Source organism: Toxorhynchites rutilus, chromosome 3, assembly GCF_029784135.1.
Source record: "Toxorhynchites rutilus septentrionalis strain SRP chromosome 3, ASM2978413v1, whole genome shotgun sequence".
NCBI classification, from domain to species: domain Eukaryota; kingdom Metazoa; phylum Arthropoda; class Insecta; order Diptera; family Culicidae; genus Toxorhynchites; species Toxorhynchites rutilus.
This window is the reverse complement of record NC_073746.1, coordinates 234,630,671-234,648,121: the sequence shown is the minus strand read 5'-3', so window position 1 is coordinate 234,648,121 and position 17,451 is coordinate 234,630,671. Positions and strand designations below refer to the sequence as shown.

Genomic DNA, 17,451 nt, shown 5'->3' with positions numbered 1-17,451 from the left:
AATCGGTATTGCAAATATATTAAAGTAGGGGGATCTTTTGTTCCTATCGAAATGTGTTCCCTAACAGAGACATCAAAATCAAGGTGCTCGGGGAAATCGGCATTGCAAATATATGCAAGTCGGGGGTTGTTCCATGAAATTTCATATCAATGACCGATCGTTTATTGTGAAAAATTTAGCACAAGTGTAAGTGTAAAATTTGTTGTGCTAAGAATGACTTGATATATGAAACGATTTATTTTAATTTCCTAAAATTAAAAACCAAGGTGTGTTCCCGTTCGAGAACGGGTCGTTTAGTTTAAGCTGTCTGTTTTTTTGTTCATTTTCACCCGAGGGAGGTTTATACGGCGAGAAAAATTGGAAACGTGAAGAAATATTCGAAAAGGTGATTTCCCATATCCTCTATATATAGTATTGGATATTGTTAGTCCAATTAAAATTGAATTGGGTTGAATAAACACTCAGAAAGTAAAAATTATAAAAAAAGAATACCTTTTCCATTTCAAATATGTTTTCTCTATATTAAAGTAACATGTTTTTACTGATGAGGAAAAACTATAACTGTGTTCGGTATTGGTAATTGTCTTATGTTACATTGGTGAGTTTTTTTTCTTTATTTCATGCATACATATCACAGGAGGCATCTCGTCTAGGATCACAGAGGGCTGTTTTCATCATATATCGTTCCACTTCGGTATCTTTCATCTGATACGCACCATCCAACGACTGTTTACCATCCTTCTGCCGTCATCACTCGATAAACACTGGTGGAGTTAACATACAATACCCAACAACCGAAAAAAACGGCCCTTTTCAGGGCCACCATATCATTATCAAAGAGTTTAACGATGTAATTCTTCAAACATATCCAAAATCAACAGATAGTCTAACGGAATCCTACGTCAACTATGCGGTCGTGTCTCGGACACAACCCTCCTGTGACTTTTTTTTCACATATTTTGTCAACAGCGAGGCACTATTCCTGACACTACACTAAATTGATACAATAGTAACTATCAGTCACATGATAATGATGGTATGATTTCGGTATGATATTGAATATAATAATAGTGTCCAGATTAAAAAGTCATGCGGATCCTGAAGCACTTCGCACGGTATTGATCGTTCCACCTTTGTTAATTCGCATTTAGCAGCTGGATTCTACATTACTATATTATTTATATTTAGACACAGGGGCTACTGTAGGGGCGACGTTATGCTGTCAAATCTGCGTAGCCGCAAAACTGTACTGTCATTGTCGACGCATCTCATCAAAAACTGCAAGCCGTAAACATTTAACCTCTCGTGTAATTTTTAGTTAATCTCAAAATTTCAATATTTCTAAATAACTACCCTCTGTATTCCAGCCTATTGTAATACGGTTCATCAACTTCGTTCGAAATGTCTATTCTCGCGTACAATGGTGGCTGTGTAGTGGCGATGAAAGGCAAAAATTGTGTAGCTATCGCCACGGATCACCGTTTTGGTGTTCAGGCCCAGACAATTGCAACCGATTTCGAGAAGGTGTTTGAGATAAATCCACACATGTATTTGGGCCTGGTCGGCCTACAAACAGATATCCTAACGGTCCACCAGCGGTTGGTATTCCGCAAGAATCTGTATGAAGTACGGGAAAATCGTCAAATGACACCGGATCGTTTCGCCGCAATGTTATCCAATTTCCTGTACGAAAAACGTTTCGGGCCGTACTTTATCGAGCCTGTGATCGCCGGATTGGATCCAAAAACGTACGAACCGTTTATCTGCAATATGGATCTAATTGGTTGCCCCAACAAACCGAATGACTTCGTCGTTGCGGGTACTTGTGCCGAACAGCTGTATGGAATGTGTGAAACATTGTGGAAGCCAGATCTTGAGCCAGCCAATCTTTTCGAGGTGATCTCACAGGCGCTGGTGAATGCTTTTGATCGGGATGCTATTTCCGGTTGGGGTGCGACAGTTTATATTGTAGAGAAGGAGAAACTTACCGTGAAGAAATTGAAAACTAGAATGGATTAATGCGATCATTGGATATGTTATTTGTTAGAAAGGATTGTTTCCCAGGCGAGGTGGAAGTGAATCAACTGCAGTATGCTCTTTTTCCTTTGTACTATCGAAAAATTCAGCAAAATAAATTACTATAAGGAATACGAAAATGTTGTTTATTATTGTTTTAGAAACTCATCTCATGGTATACAGATTGGACCTAACCAGTAAGAACATAATAATGTTGGTAACGAATCGAGTCAGGATTTATGCTTTCCCATAGTAAACATATCAGTTCCACGCCTCAGCGCTATTGCTTCGTTCGACAAAACCGAAAAAACCATTGCGTCCTGAAAATAAACAGCAATGCTCCCACAGCAAGGGTTGCAATGGTACAGAAAGAATACCCTTACGCCTAGAAATGGCTACCATGTAATGTACAATTTATAGATACTATGAAATATGCAACGTGTACACGATTAAAATCCGGCTCTGTTACATCTATTCGACTATTATCTTTTTCGACACTATTGATTGCATAATTATTATTCGCATTATTATTGCTCTATGTGTTCATTAATAAATTTCCCTGTACTGTGCGTAAGTTGTATCACTATACAAACCCGTAATGGTACGCGCCATGCAGATCAAAAGTTATTGATACTCCTCCACAATCTTCCGGCATCAATCCCAGCTATAAACTATGGAGGTTATCTGTGTAGGAAATTTAGAAACCATCAATTTTCTAAAAATAACGATTTTAAAAACCAATTGATTTAAAAATGGATTAATATTCCTTCTGAATACACAAAAAAATTGTAGATAACGACTAAAGACAGCTAAAGATAGTTGCAATGATCAAGGGGTACCATACTAATGATAAATCGAGTTGAATTTTCAACTAGCGTATTCAGCGCCATTCTTAGAGAAGTTAAAACCATTATTCTGAAAACAGATAGCAAACCTTCTAACACGTTCGACGCCCAACGCGACGTTTTTGAGTTTCTCGCAGGACACAACTTGCGGATAAATTATCAAATGAAGATCAAACTTGGTTTGTAGACAACTTTTACATGATGTAGCAATATTTTTTTAGTTTGAAGAAGTATTCGCAATAATAACATATGCCAAAGTCTTATTATATGGGTCTCGCAAAAAACTGCAGTACAAATCATCCGTACTATAAATCAATAAAAAGTATAATATAAACTAAACTGACCAGACGTCCGCGTTACGCGGGACAGTCCCGCATTTCAACAAAATGTCCCGCGTGAGATTCCGTCCCGCGAAACGTCCCGCATTTGGCAAAAGAAACGAAAATGTCCCGCGATATCAATATATTTCAATATCACAATTTGATCATGTTGATTTTCTTAAATGGATGAACCTCAAAAAAACTTTTATTTGGCAGACTGTTCAAGAGCGCTTCTAATGCATCCAAAGATTAATACGTTGAGCTGGTTTCATTGCACCGACATTGGGCCTTTTGTTTAGAGAGTGTCAAGCGACAGCAACAAAATTGGAAAATGAAGTCCCCTATTGATCCGCAGGGTCCAACGTGAGTCAGACGAAAAGTTCATCTTTGGTCCCCTAGCTCGGCCAGGCCTTAACGTTTTAAATAAGCCGGAAGAACTAGTGTATATTCGACAGGAAGAGGCAGAGTTGTTTGATGAAGTATCGTAAATGAAGCGCTTACGGAAGTTGGCCAGTACCTGAAACATGATCGATGAAAAGATGTATATTGGCGTGTTATTCTACCTTTTCGTGGCTTTGGTGGTCGTCTGTCTTTCTATTTTGGCCATTCGCCCAAAAGTTTTCTATCGGGCGCAGCTGAGAAATGTTGGGAAGGTTGGTGGTCTTCGCGACCATGTTTATCTCCAGCCGATCCATCGATCCAGTGATCTTTTGGCATAATGGGCTGATCCCAGGGTCGGCATAAAGACCACATCACTTTCCCAACTCCGGTGAGCACTTCGTACTATATATCTCCCCGTTCACCATATGACTCGAAAGAAGAGCGGCTTGGACATTCCCTTCACGTCTGTCAGGTCCTCCTTCTTCGAGAACTTGATGTGAATGATATATTCGACGTCATCGTTTACCTGGGGAACGTAAAGTACCCGGTCCCCTGCCATTCGTTGAATTCTAGCGTCAAGTACGTTTCGTCTTTCATTATGAGTGCGGAAACAAGTGTTTCACTTCTTTCTCCGGAAAGAAGTTTTTCACCAGCACCTCAAGCTACTCCTTCTTGGTGAGCCTGCTGCTCAGATACGGCCGGTCTCGTCTGACGCTTCCGCATAAAAAGTCCATTTTGGCCAGATTCTTCTCCACCGTTTGGCCGGTTGCTTCGATCTCCCGGCTTAATGAGCGGCAAAGAGATGATATTGTAAATACCAGATCGGCTATATCTGGCGGACACAAAGTGACTCAGGATGTCTAAGGATGGGTTTAGACTAGTGATATATTCATGTGAAGAAATATGATGAGATTTATAGAAATCGCATCAACCGTTTACACTAGCGTGAACTTCTATAATGAATATATTCATATTTTCGGTGAATTTATTCACCTGAAGTAGAACTGCATCCAACTTTAGTGATTTCTCACCAGTGAGAAATTCACAAGCGTTTACATATGCTGAATTTATCCAAGTTATATATACCTCGAATAAGTGTACTAAACACGTTAACACTAAAATCGATGAAAAATTAATTGGAATTTTCGAGTATTCCATTCGGTAATTTGAAGAAAATTGTAGAATTTGAATCGTGTTTGCCAGGCGTAAGTGCTCTGATTGAGCGAGTGATTTTCGGGCGTAAACAAAATCTAAACCACCGAAAAATCACAACTGAGTGCCGATACTCAGAAATAAATAATACTGATCAGTTTAGACTCGCTGAACTATGGTTTATGTTCACATAACGTATATACATAACGTTTTGTTTGTGTTTGTGTCCCGCGTTAGACCTCTGACCATCTGGTCACTTTAATATAAACATTATACTAATATGGTTATGATTATATTATTTTTCTACATACCCTATAGTTACATTTAGGTGTCTATTTAATCAAATTATTTTCCAAAAATCCTATTCAATTTGAACGATGAAAGTGTCACCCATATCTGGGTGACGGGGCAGCGAGCGTGTTAACTCTCATAAGACACTATGACTTTATCTAAAAAGAATCTTCCGAGAGCTTGTTTTATCATTGTGTGATATATCATTGTTAGTTTGTTACTTTTATAAGTTTAGTTTGGAGAACGTCTTTATTCGATGACAGTTGGGTTTGGAAAAAAAAGAACAATTCAGGAGCCTAGTATGGACTACTAAGATGTACTATATACTAGATACTAAAGAGAACGTTTGCTTCGTTTTCACCCCCTCTCAATCGTTTAGTCCAAGATTTCTGCGTAGCTCCTGGAAACGTGTAGCATCTAGCGTCTTGGTGAACAGGTCTGCCAGTTGATCCATTGTGCTCACTGGTTTGATCTTCAATCGTCCTTCTTCTACGTGATCACGAATGAAGTGATGTTTCACGTCGATATGTTTGGTACGTTTGGTTTCACGGTTCTTGGCCATCCCTATACAGCCACGATTATCTTCAAAGACTACAACGGGTCCTTCAGCTATCTTCAAATCGCCAAGAAGCCCAGCCAGCCAAATTGCTTCTGACGCAGCCGTACTCAGGGCAACGTATTCTGCTTCGCTTGACGACGTTGCCACAGTCGTCTGTTTCTTGCTTGACCAGGATACGGTAGCTCCAAAGACCTTAAACAGACAACCGCTTACTGATTGTCGGTCCACGGTATCAGCAGCCCAGTCAGCATCCGCAAATCCTACTAACGGTTCCGCATTCTCGTTTCTTGTATACTCCAGATAGAGTCCCGATGTTCCTTGCAGGTAACGAACGATGCGCTTCAACGACTGCCAGTGTTGATCAGTAGGTTTTTGCTGGAAACGTCCCATGTAGCTTACAGGATAGCAAATATCAGGCCGCACACACAGCATGGTGTACATTATGCTGCCAAGTAGCTCTCTATACGGTTCCTTCGTCGCTGGTCCTTCACGATCCATTTGAAGACCCTTCTCCATAGGCGATCTGCAAGGATTGCAGTTCTTCATCCCGAAACGCTCAAGTATCTTCATCACCTGCGCTTCTTGCGAGAGTCGAAGTGTTCCTTGATCCCGGTCGTACTCCAGCTTGATTCCCAGAAAGTAATGAGCGTCACCACAGTCGGTCATCTGGAACGCTTCAGAGAGCTCTTTCTTCAGCCTCACAATCGAATTTAGCTTTCTTCCAGCGATCAGTAGGTCATCGACGTAAATGATGATGATCAATTCGTCTCTTTGCGTGCATTTCGTATACAGACAGTAGTCATGACTTGATCTGGTGAATCCCATGCGAAGTAACTGACCATTCAGCCGCTCGTTCCAGAAGCGGGGCGACTGCTTTAACCCGTACAACGACTTGGAAAGCTTGCACACTTTACTTCGATCAGCTTCTACTCCATCCGGTACTGCCATATAGATTTCTTCCTTCAAATCACCGTGAAGGAACGCAGTCTTAACGTCCATCTGGTGAAACAGGAATCGGTGATGAACGCTTACTGCCAGAACAGTGCGAATCGTAGTTAGCTTTGCCACGGGTGCGTAGGTATCTTTATAATCGATGCCCGGACGCTGCAGGTAACCTTTCACCACAAGTCGTGCCTTGTAACGAACCTTCTCGCCGTTTTCATCCTCCTTCACACGAAACACCCATTTCGATTGGATTGGCTTGATACCCTGGGGACAGGATTGCAGTTTCCAGACTCGATTCGCCTTCAATGAATCCAACTCTTCTTGCATAGCCTGTAGCCACTGGTCACGATCATCTCTACCATCGATTTCATCGTAGCAACTTGGAACATCTGTAATGTTTGAACCAGCAGAAGTTGCACTGTACGTCGAAAATAAATTGAGAAACTTACCGGGGAGTCTGCGCTCCCGTTCGCTGCGCCTCAGCAACGGCTGACCCTCATCCATGGATTCGTGCTGTTCTGATTGCGAAGGGAGCGCTCCGGTGTCTGCAGTGTCTTCAAATTCGTCGTCAGTCTCGTCATGTTCATCAATGTCGGGCTTGTTGTCGCTGTGGTTTTCATCATCGGAGTAGTGGGTGATTTCCCCCTCTTGCTCGTCAGGGAAGTATATTTCCAGCGGTGAGTCCTTTTTGTCGGAGCATTTTTTATACGGAAAGCAATCTTCATCGCATTTCACATCACGAGCAATAATAATCCTTCTAGCCTTACGATTCCACAAACGATAGCCATTTGGAGCATGGCCTACCAGGACTGTTTCTTTGCTTCTCGCATCTAGCTTTCTTTGTTGCTGGTCAGGAATCCAAGCGAAGGTTTTGCACCTAAAAATCTTTTCTTCACGCACGGCTTGGTTCCATACCAGGATTCAGCCGGTGTTACGTCTTTGGGGAGAGCTGCTGTCGAACTTCGGTTAATGAAATAGACAGCAGTCAGGACAGTTTCTGGCCACAGCTCCTTGGGAACGCTTGCGTCGATCAACATGGTGCGCACTTTTTCAACTACAGTTCGGTTGAACCGTTCCGAGACACCATTTTGCTGTGGCGTATAAGCCACCGTCGGTTCGATTTGTATGCCCTTTCTACGATAGAAATCTTTCTGAGCATTAGAGCCATACTTACGTCCCTGGTCCACAGTTAAGGTCGATATCTTCAAGCCAAATTTCGCTGTAGCCATCGCCTCATACTCCTGGAACTTGTTGAAGACTTCGGACTTCTTCCGCATCAGATACAGCACGACAAAGTGGGTATGACCGTCAATGAAGCTTACGAAGTATCTTGATCCATCCCATCCAGGAGGGTCGATAGGACCACACACGTCCGAGTGAATCCTTTCCAAGGGCCTGGATGCTCGGTCACGAGTTTCACTAAACGGGTCACGGCATTGTTTCCCTTGTACACAGGCGTCGCAGAAACTCAGTTTGGTACCACGAAACTCAGCCCCCGTCACCAGATCGTTGCTTACCATCTTCTTCATGCCGTTCTCACTTAAATGCCCGAGCCGTCGATGCCATAACTTATCCGTTTCCTTCTTGCACAAGTTTGCTGACGATTTCTCCAGATTTATCTCCAGTTCGTAGAGTCCGCCTCTCAGATGGGCAGTAGCGATGGTTTCGTCGTCTCTCTTCAACACTGCTTCTTTTCCGACAAAGATTACCTGTACTCCAGCCATCACTAGCTTCTTCACTGACATCAAATTGTCGCGTAGCTCCGGAATATACAGCACATCCTTCATATGGAGCGGATACAGTTTATTGCTGTTCCCATAGATCTCTCCAACGGTCTTTGCAAGTTATGATTGACCATCTTTTGCCACATTGATCACAATCGGCTGTTTCAGCTTCTGAGCGCTCCGGAACACCTTGCTGTCATTGACCAGGTGGTCGCTGGACCCGGAGTCGAGTTTGAACACGAGTTTTTTGTTCTTCTGCTGCGCGTAGTCCCGGTTCACTATGAAACTTACTGCTTTCCTCTGCGTTTCAGCCGAATTAGCTTCACCACCAGATTTCTGCTTACAGTCTTTCTTCAGATGACCGCGTTTGCCACATTTATGGCACTTTCCTTGAAACTTGAAAGTCTTCTTCGTTTTATCACCGGAGAAAGCCGCACCTTTCGCTTCGCCACATTCCTCATTTCGTTCCCGACGCTTCAAGTCTTCAGCTAACAGACGTTGCTTCACAACTTCGATCTTGAGATCCTGTTCAGGAACATTTTCTAGGGCGGTTACCAGAGGGTCGTACGAATCAGGTAATGTCTGGAACAGCAGCACCACCAGGTCAGCATCATCAACCTTCGCGCCAGCCGTCTTCATTTGCCGTATCAAGTCGTCGAATACCATCAGATGTGGTCTCATCGGTTCGCCTTCTTTCAGCTTCAGCCGATTGAGCTGCTTCCTTATCAGGTGTTGAGATCCGATCGATTTGGTGGCAAACGTAGCTTCAAGTGCCGTCCACATTGCCGTGGCAGTCGACTTCTCCCTGATTACTTCCAAGCACTCGTTGGCCAGAAAACTTATGATTAGAGCCTTGGCCTTACGATCCGACTCATCGAACTTCTTTTTCTCCGCTTCCGCTTCCGGTGCATTCTCCGTCAAATTCTTCAAAACGCCGACCGAATCCAGATGCATCTTCATTCTGAAGCTCTAGTGTTGAAAATCCAGTCCGCCGTTGAATTGCGGAATTCCGCACACAGTTTTCGCCGTGGAACCCATAACCTTTTATAAGTTCAGTTTGGAGAACGTCTTTATTCGATGACAGTTGGGTTTGGAAAAAAAAGAACAATTCAGGAGCCAAGTATGGACTACTAAGATGTACTATATACTAGATACTAAAGAGAACGTTTGCTTCGTTTTCAGTTACTACCTGTTCAACACCCGAAAAGCATTAACACGTTGAGGTCCGTGTCGGTCCATAGGGACTGACGTTGAGCTTTTGGTAAGGGGCACCTTACACGATCAAAATTATTGACAATAAGTGTCTTCAATATCGTGGCCTAGCTTTCGACATCCGATCTAAGCTCAATCAATATAAGGCAATTTCCAATAGGTAAAATTTGAATGAAAATATCTGCTTAGTATTATTTAATTACTTGAAGCACGTAGTCATACCCCTAACTTAACCTATTTCCTCTGAATTTTCCGATATTCCTACTAAAACTTATGATTATAATATAACGTCAATTTCAGACATAATTTTTGTATGGGATTTTTTTACCACTTGCAGAAAAAAAGTGATTTTCATTCACATAAAATACTAATTTGATTTGGAAAAGTTAATTTTCATTCATAATTTACACTTTGAAATTCGTTTCTCCTTCTTCAAAACACACCATAAGGTGGCGGTGACACTGGATGCAGAAAAGTGGTCGTACGAAATGTATGCAATAGTGAAAGTAAACAACCACATTGAGTTGTATTGGTGTGGTTACATTACTTCCCCCTTGTTTCGTTCAATTTCGCTAGCTTCTATCGAACAAAATTGTTTGTTTCTCTTCGTACAATCAAATTTTCTCATCTTACCCTAATACTCGCTTCACAAAAACAGACTGTTCCTTTCAGTTTCAGAGATGCCAGATTATTTTAGATTGCGAAAATTTATGCATGTTATATTATCACATCTGCTATAAATAAGACTACGACAATAGAACCCCGATTGTCCACGAGGGGTGATCCGTCGTGTGGATTATTCGCGACTGAGAGTTCCATAGTAAACCAATTGACCTTTCCGGAATTTGTAAGTGAGTGGTAGGCCCATGCTCTTTTGTATTGGTCATGGCTTTTACATTATTTAGCCACTGGTGTACACGATCTTATAGATGGATATAGTGATGTCTAAATTTTTCATTTATTCGATTACCGATTATCGGGCATTTTTCCATATTCGATTCATCGATGTTAGATGCTTGGATAAAAAATGTTGGATATAGAAAATTAAATAGCCTAATTGCCTGAAAATGCATCAACCTTGAAAAAGATTCGTTCTTTCATTAATCGCGATTACAGTGACAATTATTCGATTTATCCATATTTTGATTTCAAATTATTCGATACAAAATTTATCGATTATAATTTCAGATATTCGATTATTTGGATTAATCGAACGATTAACCGACGTCTCTAGATGGATAGTTTAATGATTTCTGTATTGATAAAACATATTTTTTTTATGTTGAAACATCTTTTTTCGTGTTTGCACCTCTTTTTTGGTCCTCGAATGCCTCATCAGCAATTTTCGTTATTCGCGGTGAGTTTGGCCGACTATTCCGCGGATAATCGGGATTCTACTGTACCTTGAATTAACACATGATGTTTTTCCGCCTGTGATTTTCCCAGATCTTCTCATTCTCCAAATTTCATAGCGGATTGTGAAGAAACACACAGCTTAGACTAAAGTGGCTGCCCCGCATGCTAGTGCAAAATTGACCGAGTTCAACACTAAAAAAAACTCGTAAAACGTTGTTACGTTTCATCCACTCTCTCACCACCACATTGCCAGTTTACTTCTCATTTGCATCGCGAAAAGTACCGTATTTTGCTATTAAAAGCATCAGTTTTCCAAACCAAAAGCTTTCACTATGCTTTTTACAATTTCAGAAGTTTATAAATTTTAACTGCAATCGAAAAGAAAAGTCTAATGGGCACCTTACACGATCAAAATGATTGACAATAAGTGTCTCCAATATCGTGACAGCTAGGCTTCCGTCATCCGATCTAACCTCAATCAATATTTTGCCACCTTACACGGTCAATATCGCCTTCAACCCGAGACAACAAAAGTATACGCGATGGCTAGTGGCGACATTCGAGTTTGGGATCCAAACTATTCTCCATCAGATTATAAGGCTAAAAAGCAATTGGTAAAATTTGAATGAAAATATCTACTTGGCATTATTTAATTAGTTGAAGCGCGTAGTCCTAACCCTAACTTAAACTATTTCCTCTGAATTTTCCGATATTCCTACTAAAACTTATTATTATAATATAACGTCAATTTCAGACACAATTTTTGTATGGGATTTTCTCACCACTTGCAGAAACAAAGTGATTTGCATTCACATAGAATACTAATTTGATTCGGAAAAGTTAATTTTCATTTAAAACTCGTTTTTCCTTCTCAAAAACACATCATAGTACTCGCTTCACAAATACAGACTGTTCCTTTCAGTTTCAGAGATGCCAGATTATTTTAGTTTGCGAAAATATATGCAAGTTATATTATCTGCAAGCAAATGTTTTTTTTCCATAAATAAAACTATGGGACTGATTCTCGAATACACCAGTGAGAAATTCACCAGCGTTTACATATGCCTGAATTCATGCTATTCATAGTTGTTATATATGCCTCGAAGAAATGTATCATATATATTCTCACCCGTTTACATCTATTTTCGCGTGGATAAATCCGTCTATAGCTATAGATCTCCCTAATGCAAACGCTACATAAGAGTTTTCCTACTGTTCCGTTGTTCAGATAGGCTGGACAGCAGAGACAGTTGATATGACCATTGTTGTGTTATTAATAGCAACACCCCGATGTTTCTCTTTGTTGCGAGCAGAGCATATATATGGTGAGAGGCTCCAGGACTCCCACAGTGAATCGATCTCCATAGCTGATGATTGTTGCCTAGATGTAGTTTTTCTGTAACAACACAAGGATGGTGAATTGAGGGCCCTGGGCCTTGAACTCACGATCAATCCCTTAGCGAACGCGTCACCAATGTGGCTACGAAGATCACAAATTTGAAAATTGTCTGGTGTAATTTTGCCGCACGAGATCCTTTGATATCATTTCTTTTTTTACGCTTTGGACACACAATGCCGAATGGTCGATAAGCATTTGGAAATAAGAAAATATTTTCAATGTACTGGAGAGATCTAGAGAGATTAACTGAAATATGAAGTCACATCCTGTGAATATTGTTGTGTAATATGGTGTACGGAAGGCTGTTTCTACCTTATAAAGATCATATTCGATGTGAAAAAAATGTCTTTGATACGAAAATGCTGAGAATTTGTAATTCGTGCTAAATATGTGCTTTTGTATACATTTTGTTGAATCCCTACTTATGATTCACAAACCAGTTCTTATAAACGACTCCATCAAGGCAATTAAAAACGTTTTTTTAATAAAAATCTGGTAATTTTCAGAATTTAATTCAGTTTCATTTTCAGTCAATTTCTTCAGTTTGTTATTTTTTCTTCAATTTGAATTGAAAAAAAGTGTTCAAATTAATCATATATTCCAAACTGTTAAAAATGTTGAACAAAACATCGCGATTCTGCTATTTTTATATGTGTGACTGTTTTATTTGAGATATGAAAATAATGGCATACCTATGGTAACTGCCAATGTACATTGAGAAATAGCAAGCCGCTTGATGCCGTTTGAAATGTTTTTACAGCTGACAGTGGTATTCGGGCGTTCAAACGGTGCGGTCGATGTGTATTGAATTTATGTGCTAGTTTTCAACGTTGTTACCATCCACAATTGTACTACTTGCATTTACATTTTCCACACCATACCACTGCTCGGCACTAGCAGTGCAATCGAAATAACAGTGCAAAGTGCGAACATAACTACGAAAAGAAATGCTGTCATATGCATACGCAGCGGTGGGACTGCTGCTCCAGCTTTTTTCACGAGGATGTCGTCTAGTGAGGCGTGAATTTCACATGTAAGTTCCAGATGGAAGGTAGGATCAACCTCTTCGCTTCACTTTGTTTTCACAATTTGCAATGCTGTTGTAACTTTAAGAGGCCTTATGGTTTTCGATAGAAGAAAAATCAACACATTAAACCTAATAGAATACTTTGAATGTTTTTAACCAGGTGTATATAACTCGGCAAATCAATTCATCGGTGAAATAGATGGATAGAGTTACTTCAACATGATAGAAGAAAAGGAGAAAACGAATTGCTCATAGACGCTGCAATGATTTACATTCACATGTTAGTTAAGCAAAAAGAGCTACATGAGTTGTCGAGCGGTGTATTTAAAAAAACGGATACTGAAGCATTAAACTTGTTTGGTTATATGTTTATACATGTGATCCTTGCGTTTTGAAACTGAGGACCAACTAGTAATATGCATAAATAAATATATCAGCATTTGTCGTTCCATACATCAGGAGCTTTAATGAAATACCAGTTCTGGAAGATTGGGTTTAACCGTCGGGCAAAAGCAGGATAGTTAGAATTGATCATACAATATAACGCAAAGGTTAAAGTTCAAAAAATATCCAACTGCTGTGATAAACAAACGATGTTAATGCGTCATATTCCGAAGCAACAGATAGACAACAAAACCCGCTATACAATATCCTCTGACAATTTTTTTTTTTGATAAATGCACGTCAAAACCACCCCAGAATATGTCTGAACCTCCAAATATGCATTCACGAAACTTTTAGTGTGAAAAGATTAGATTCTCCGGATAATCTTAGATACCGTTAACAATAGCAATTGCATAATAAACCCATGAGAGAAATAGATGCTATTTTGCATATAATTCAATTTCATTCCACCGAAATTTTCAAAAAGTAATTTATTATAAACTTATAGCAATATAGCTCCAAGTTCCACATACCAAGAACTATTTTATTCAATTCATTATTCAAATTTAATCAATTTCTAAATACAATCAGTTAAAAAAAGAAATGTTCAACGATCTTCACATCATACTGAAGCACGAAGAAGAAATTGAACGGATGAATGATACATAGAAAATTGAATGGAATAACCACGACGAGTTCAATTATATTTACTGTTATTATTCCCGACTCAAACAAACACTTATGTTCTCTGAGGTTTCAGAGATGTAACGGATGCAGCATATCCAGATAAGAATTGAGCTGCAAACAGTGTGTTCTGCTCAAAATCCGGCTAGTAGCGAACGAAAGAGAGTGAAACAAACAAATTAATCAGCTTAAGGACGTAAGGTCAGCAAATAAGACAAAGTACTACAGGATCTCAGGCTTATTCAAAACTGTTCGTGTCATAATCAGTGTGCGCCAGAGCTATTTGAAACATCCGTTGCATAATGTTATTACACTCCCACGAAATGTTCATTCAGCAAATGAACCACATTCACGCACACACGTTGTATTTGCCTTCTCTCATGTTCTCAATGGAAGAAGCTCAGATGAGCGGTTTTTATTCATTCATTTTCCTGCTTTGTTTTGCTACTATTTTTTTCGTTCATTTCCCTGTTTTGTTTCGCTGCTGCAGCCCAACGTAAATCGTCAGTTACCGGAGGTATGTTAATTTTTGTATCGCACACAAATTTACTCAAACAGACTAAAGTAATTAGTGGAATCACAAAGTTCTGAGTTTTTAAAAATTTCGTAAATTGCTTTACATATGTGAAAACATGTTTGTTTTTTCCGTAAATGAACTGAATAAACTAAAAAATGACTATTACAGAATAAAAAAGTACAGGTCGGACTCCGTTATCCGGAATATTGATTTTTTTTTCACTCCGGATAATCTAATCATAAGAATTTTCTCTCGAAAAACGTAATATAATAAGGATTTGCACTTATTTATTAAACAGTTTTATCTAACTTGACCCATTTGTATGTTTTTGACTTTGTAACTTTGTCTGTAGCGCTGTACCACATTAATAGAAATTTAAATCCCTTACTGTTGACCGATTGATCTGAAATTTGGAACACATCTTTATTTCTGTTGTCATTATAAAACTGCGTATTCCATGATCTTGAAAATCCAAGATGGCGGTCGCTACAAAATGGCGGATTATGTACATATTTTCTCAAAATCCAATCAATATGGGTTTTCCCAAAACCCCATCAATATGGGTATTGAATGAAAGGGCTTGACCAGTAGAACACAGTTATTTATGGAAAATGTAAATCAAAGATGGCGGCCACTACAAAATGACGTATTATGTACATATTTACTCAAAATTCCATCAATATGGGTTTTCCCGAAACCTCATCGGTATGGGTATCAAATGAAGGGGCTTGACTAGTAGAACACAGTTATTTATGAAAAATCCAAATCCAAGATGGCCGCAGTCCCCAAATAACTAAATACTTTTTAAATGATTTCTTTCAGCTTGACCTGTTTGTATGTATGTTTGAATTTTTGTAGGGTTGTCCCACATTAATAGAAAATTGATCCCGTTCCTGTTGACTGATTGATCTGAAATTTGGAAAACACCTTTAATTCTACTGTCATTATAAAACTGCGTATTCCATGGTCTTGAAAAATTCAATTTGGCCGTCGCTAAAAAATGACTGACTTGACTTGGAGAACACAAAACATAATAAACAACATAAATTCAAAAAGGTCACCGCCATTCAATGGTCGACTATGTATTTTTTGCAATCCCTTCAATATCGGTATCAATTGAAATTATTTGACTAATAGAATACAGTGCATCATGAAAATATTCCGATGAAAGTTAGATAAAAAATAAACGTTGGATTTCCATTATCCACAGTTAGTTGTTTCATCATATACTCCTCGATTTTATTTTAGTCTCATCATAGCCCTAGATTAACGAAGAAACGGATATGATAACTACTTGCCTAATTATTTTCTAGCTTTCAGGACATTAAACCGTTTACCTTAAAAGTTTTTTGACGTAGGACTACGTCTTTCATTTCTATACCGGGGTGTAAAATCAAAGTTTCGAAAACGAAAGCGTTACGCCGGAGACCGAGATTTTGAGCGTTAATAGCTCCTAAACAACTGAACGAAATGGTATGATAAATACTTCTTTCGAAAGATAAAATGTCTACGCGTTCTATACTTGTTACTTTTTGATCCAAAAACTTGTTTCAATAGTCTTAAAATTGCTTTCAAAACAGGCTATTAAAATCACCAATCGGTATATAAGCGAGCGCCGCTCCGGAATCCACTCAGTTCTAATTGAACAGCGATTGGAGCATGTTGTCACTGTTGTGGTGAAGCTCTTCGTTTATCATGAAAGCGCGGATGAACGATGTCACCAAGAGCCTGTTTGTGCACCCTAGGCCAGAAGGGAATCCATCAGGAGGAGAGTGATGCCACAAACGGTTCCCCGGGAAGACATCGCTACACACACATACACGCGCGGAATTCTTTCCGTTTGGATGCCATTCAGCATCGAGGAAGTTCCGGAAAGATCTCATCATTTCTGGAAAATAATCTGCCAGTTCCTCTGGGAATTTAAAAATACATTCATGTGAAAGAGTTTATTTTAATGTTTTCTAACCATATAACACAGCGATCAAATACATTTGATTTTGTAATTTTTCAACCAAGTGTAATTAGCAGGAAAGCCTCTGAAGATTATTCTTCCCCATCAGTAGGATATTTCCGTATCCAATATTGTATGCGTACGCAATCGATTATTGCTCAGTCGCCGAAAGATTCGAGCTCAGAGAGTTCATTCCCCTCTAGTTTGCCTTCCAAATTGCCATCGTAAACCACATCTTCTCTCGATTCAATCACACACAAAAAGCATAGTTAAGCGATATTCTGGTGGTGAGACACATTCATTTTTCGTGAGGACATCGACAAGACAACATCGTTGCCTAACGTGCTGGAGGAGGTGGACGGCGAAGGATCGACACATACACGCGCAGAATTCTTTCCGTTTGGATGCCATTCAGCATCGAGAAAGTTCCGGAAAGATCTAATCATTGCTGGAAAATAATCTGCCAGTTCCTCTGGGAATTTAAAAATACATTCATGTGAAGAGTTTATTTGAATGTTTTCTATCCATGTAACACTGTGACCAAATATTTTTCAATCAAGTACTATTAACAGGTGGTTATATGGGGGTCTCCGTAGCCACATTGGTTGCGCGTTCGCTTAGTAAGCGATCGATCGTGAGTTCAAAACTCAGGGCCCTCATTGACCATCTTTGTGTTGTTACAGAATAA

General features: G+C 39.6%; 2 protein-coding genes across 2 annotated transcripts in view; both read left to right on the top strand.

Moving 5' to 3' along the window:
* The first annotated feature begins 1,211 nt into the window (after window positions 1–1,211).
* LOC129777815 (proteasome subunit beta type-3) lies at window positions 1,212–2,156 on the top strand. The gene is made up of 2 exons (XM_055784322.1): window positions 1,212–1,307; window positions 1,368–2,156. The coding sequence occupies exon 2, from the start codon at window positions 1,402–1,404 to the stop codon at window positions 2,017–2,019; it is 618 nt and encodes a 205-aa protein (XP_055640297.1). The 5' UTR covers window positions 1,212–1,307; window positions 1,368–1,401; the 3' UTR covers window positions 2,020–2,156.
* A 10,820-nt stretch (window positions 2,157–12,976) lies between these two features.
* The window catches only part of LOC129779090 (fatty-acid amide hydrolase 2-B), a 44,940-nt gene continuing 40,465 nt past the window's right edge, over window positions 12,977–17,451 (top strand). The window contains exon 1 of the mRNA XM_055786358.1: window positions 12,977–13,233. Within this exon, the coding sequence (XP_055642333.1) occupies window positions 13,148–13,233 (86 nt within the window). The 5' untranslated portion in view covers window positions 12,977–13,147. The remainder of the gene's footprint in view (window positions 13,234–17,451) is intronic.

Excerpts from the sequence above, each read along its gene's own strand:
- LOC129777815 (XM_055784322.1), top strand. The coding sequence starts at position 1,402 with ATGTCTATTCTCGCGTACAATGGTGGCTGTGTAGTGGCGATGAAAGGC.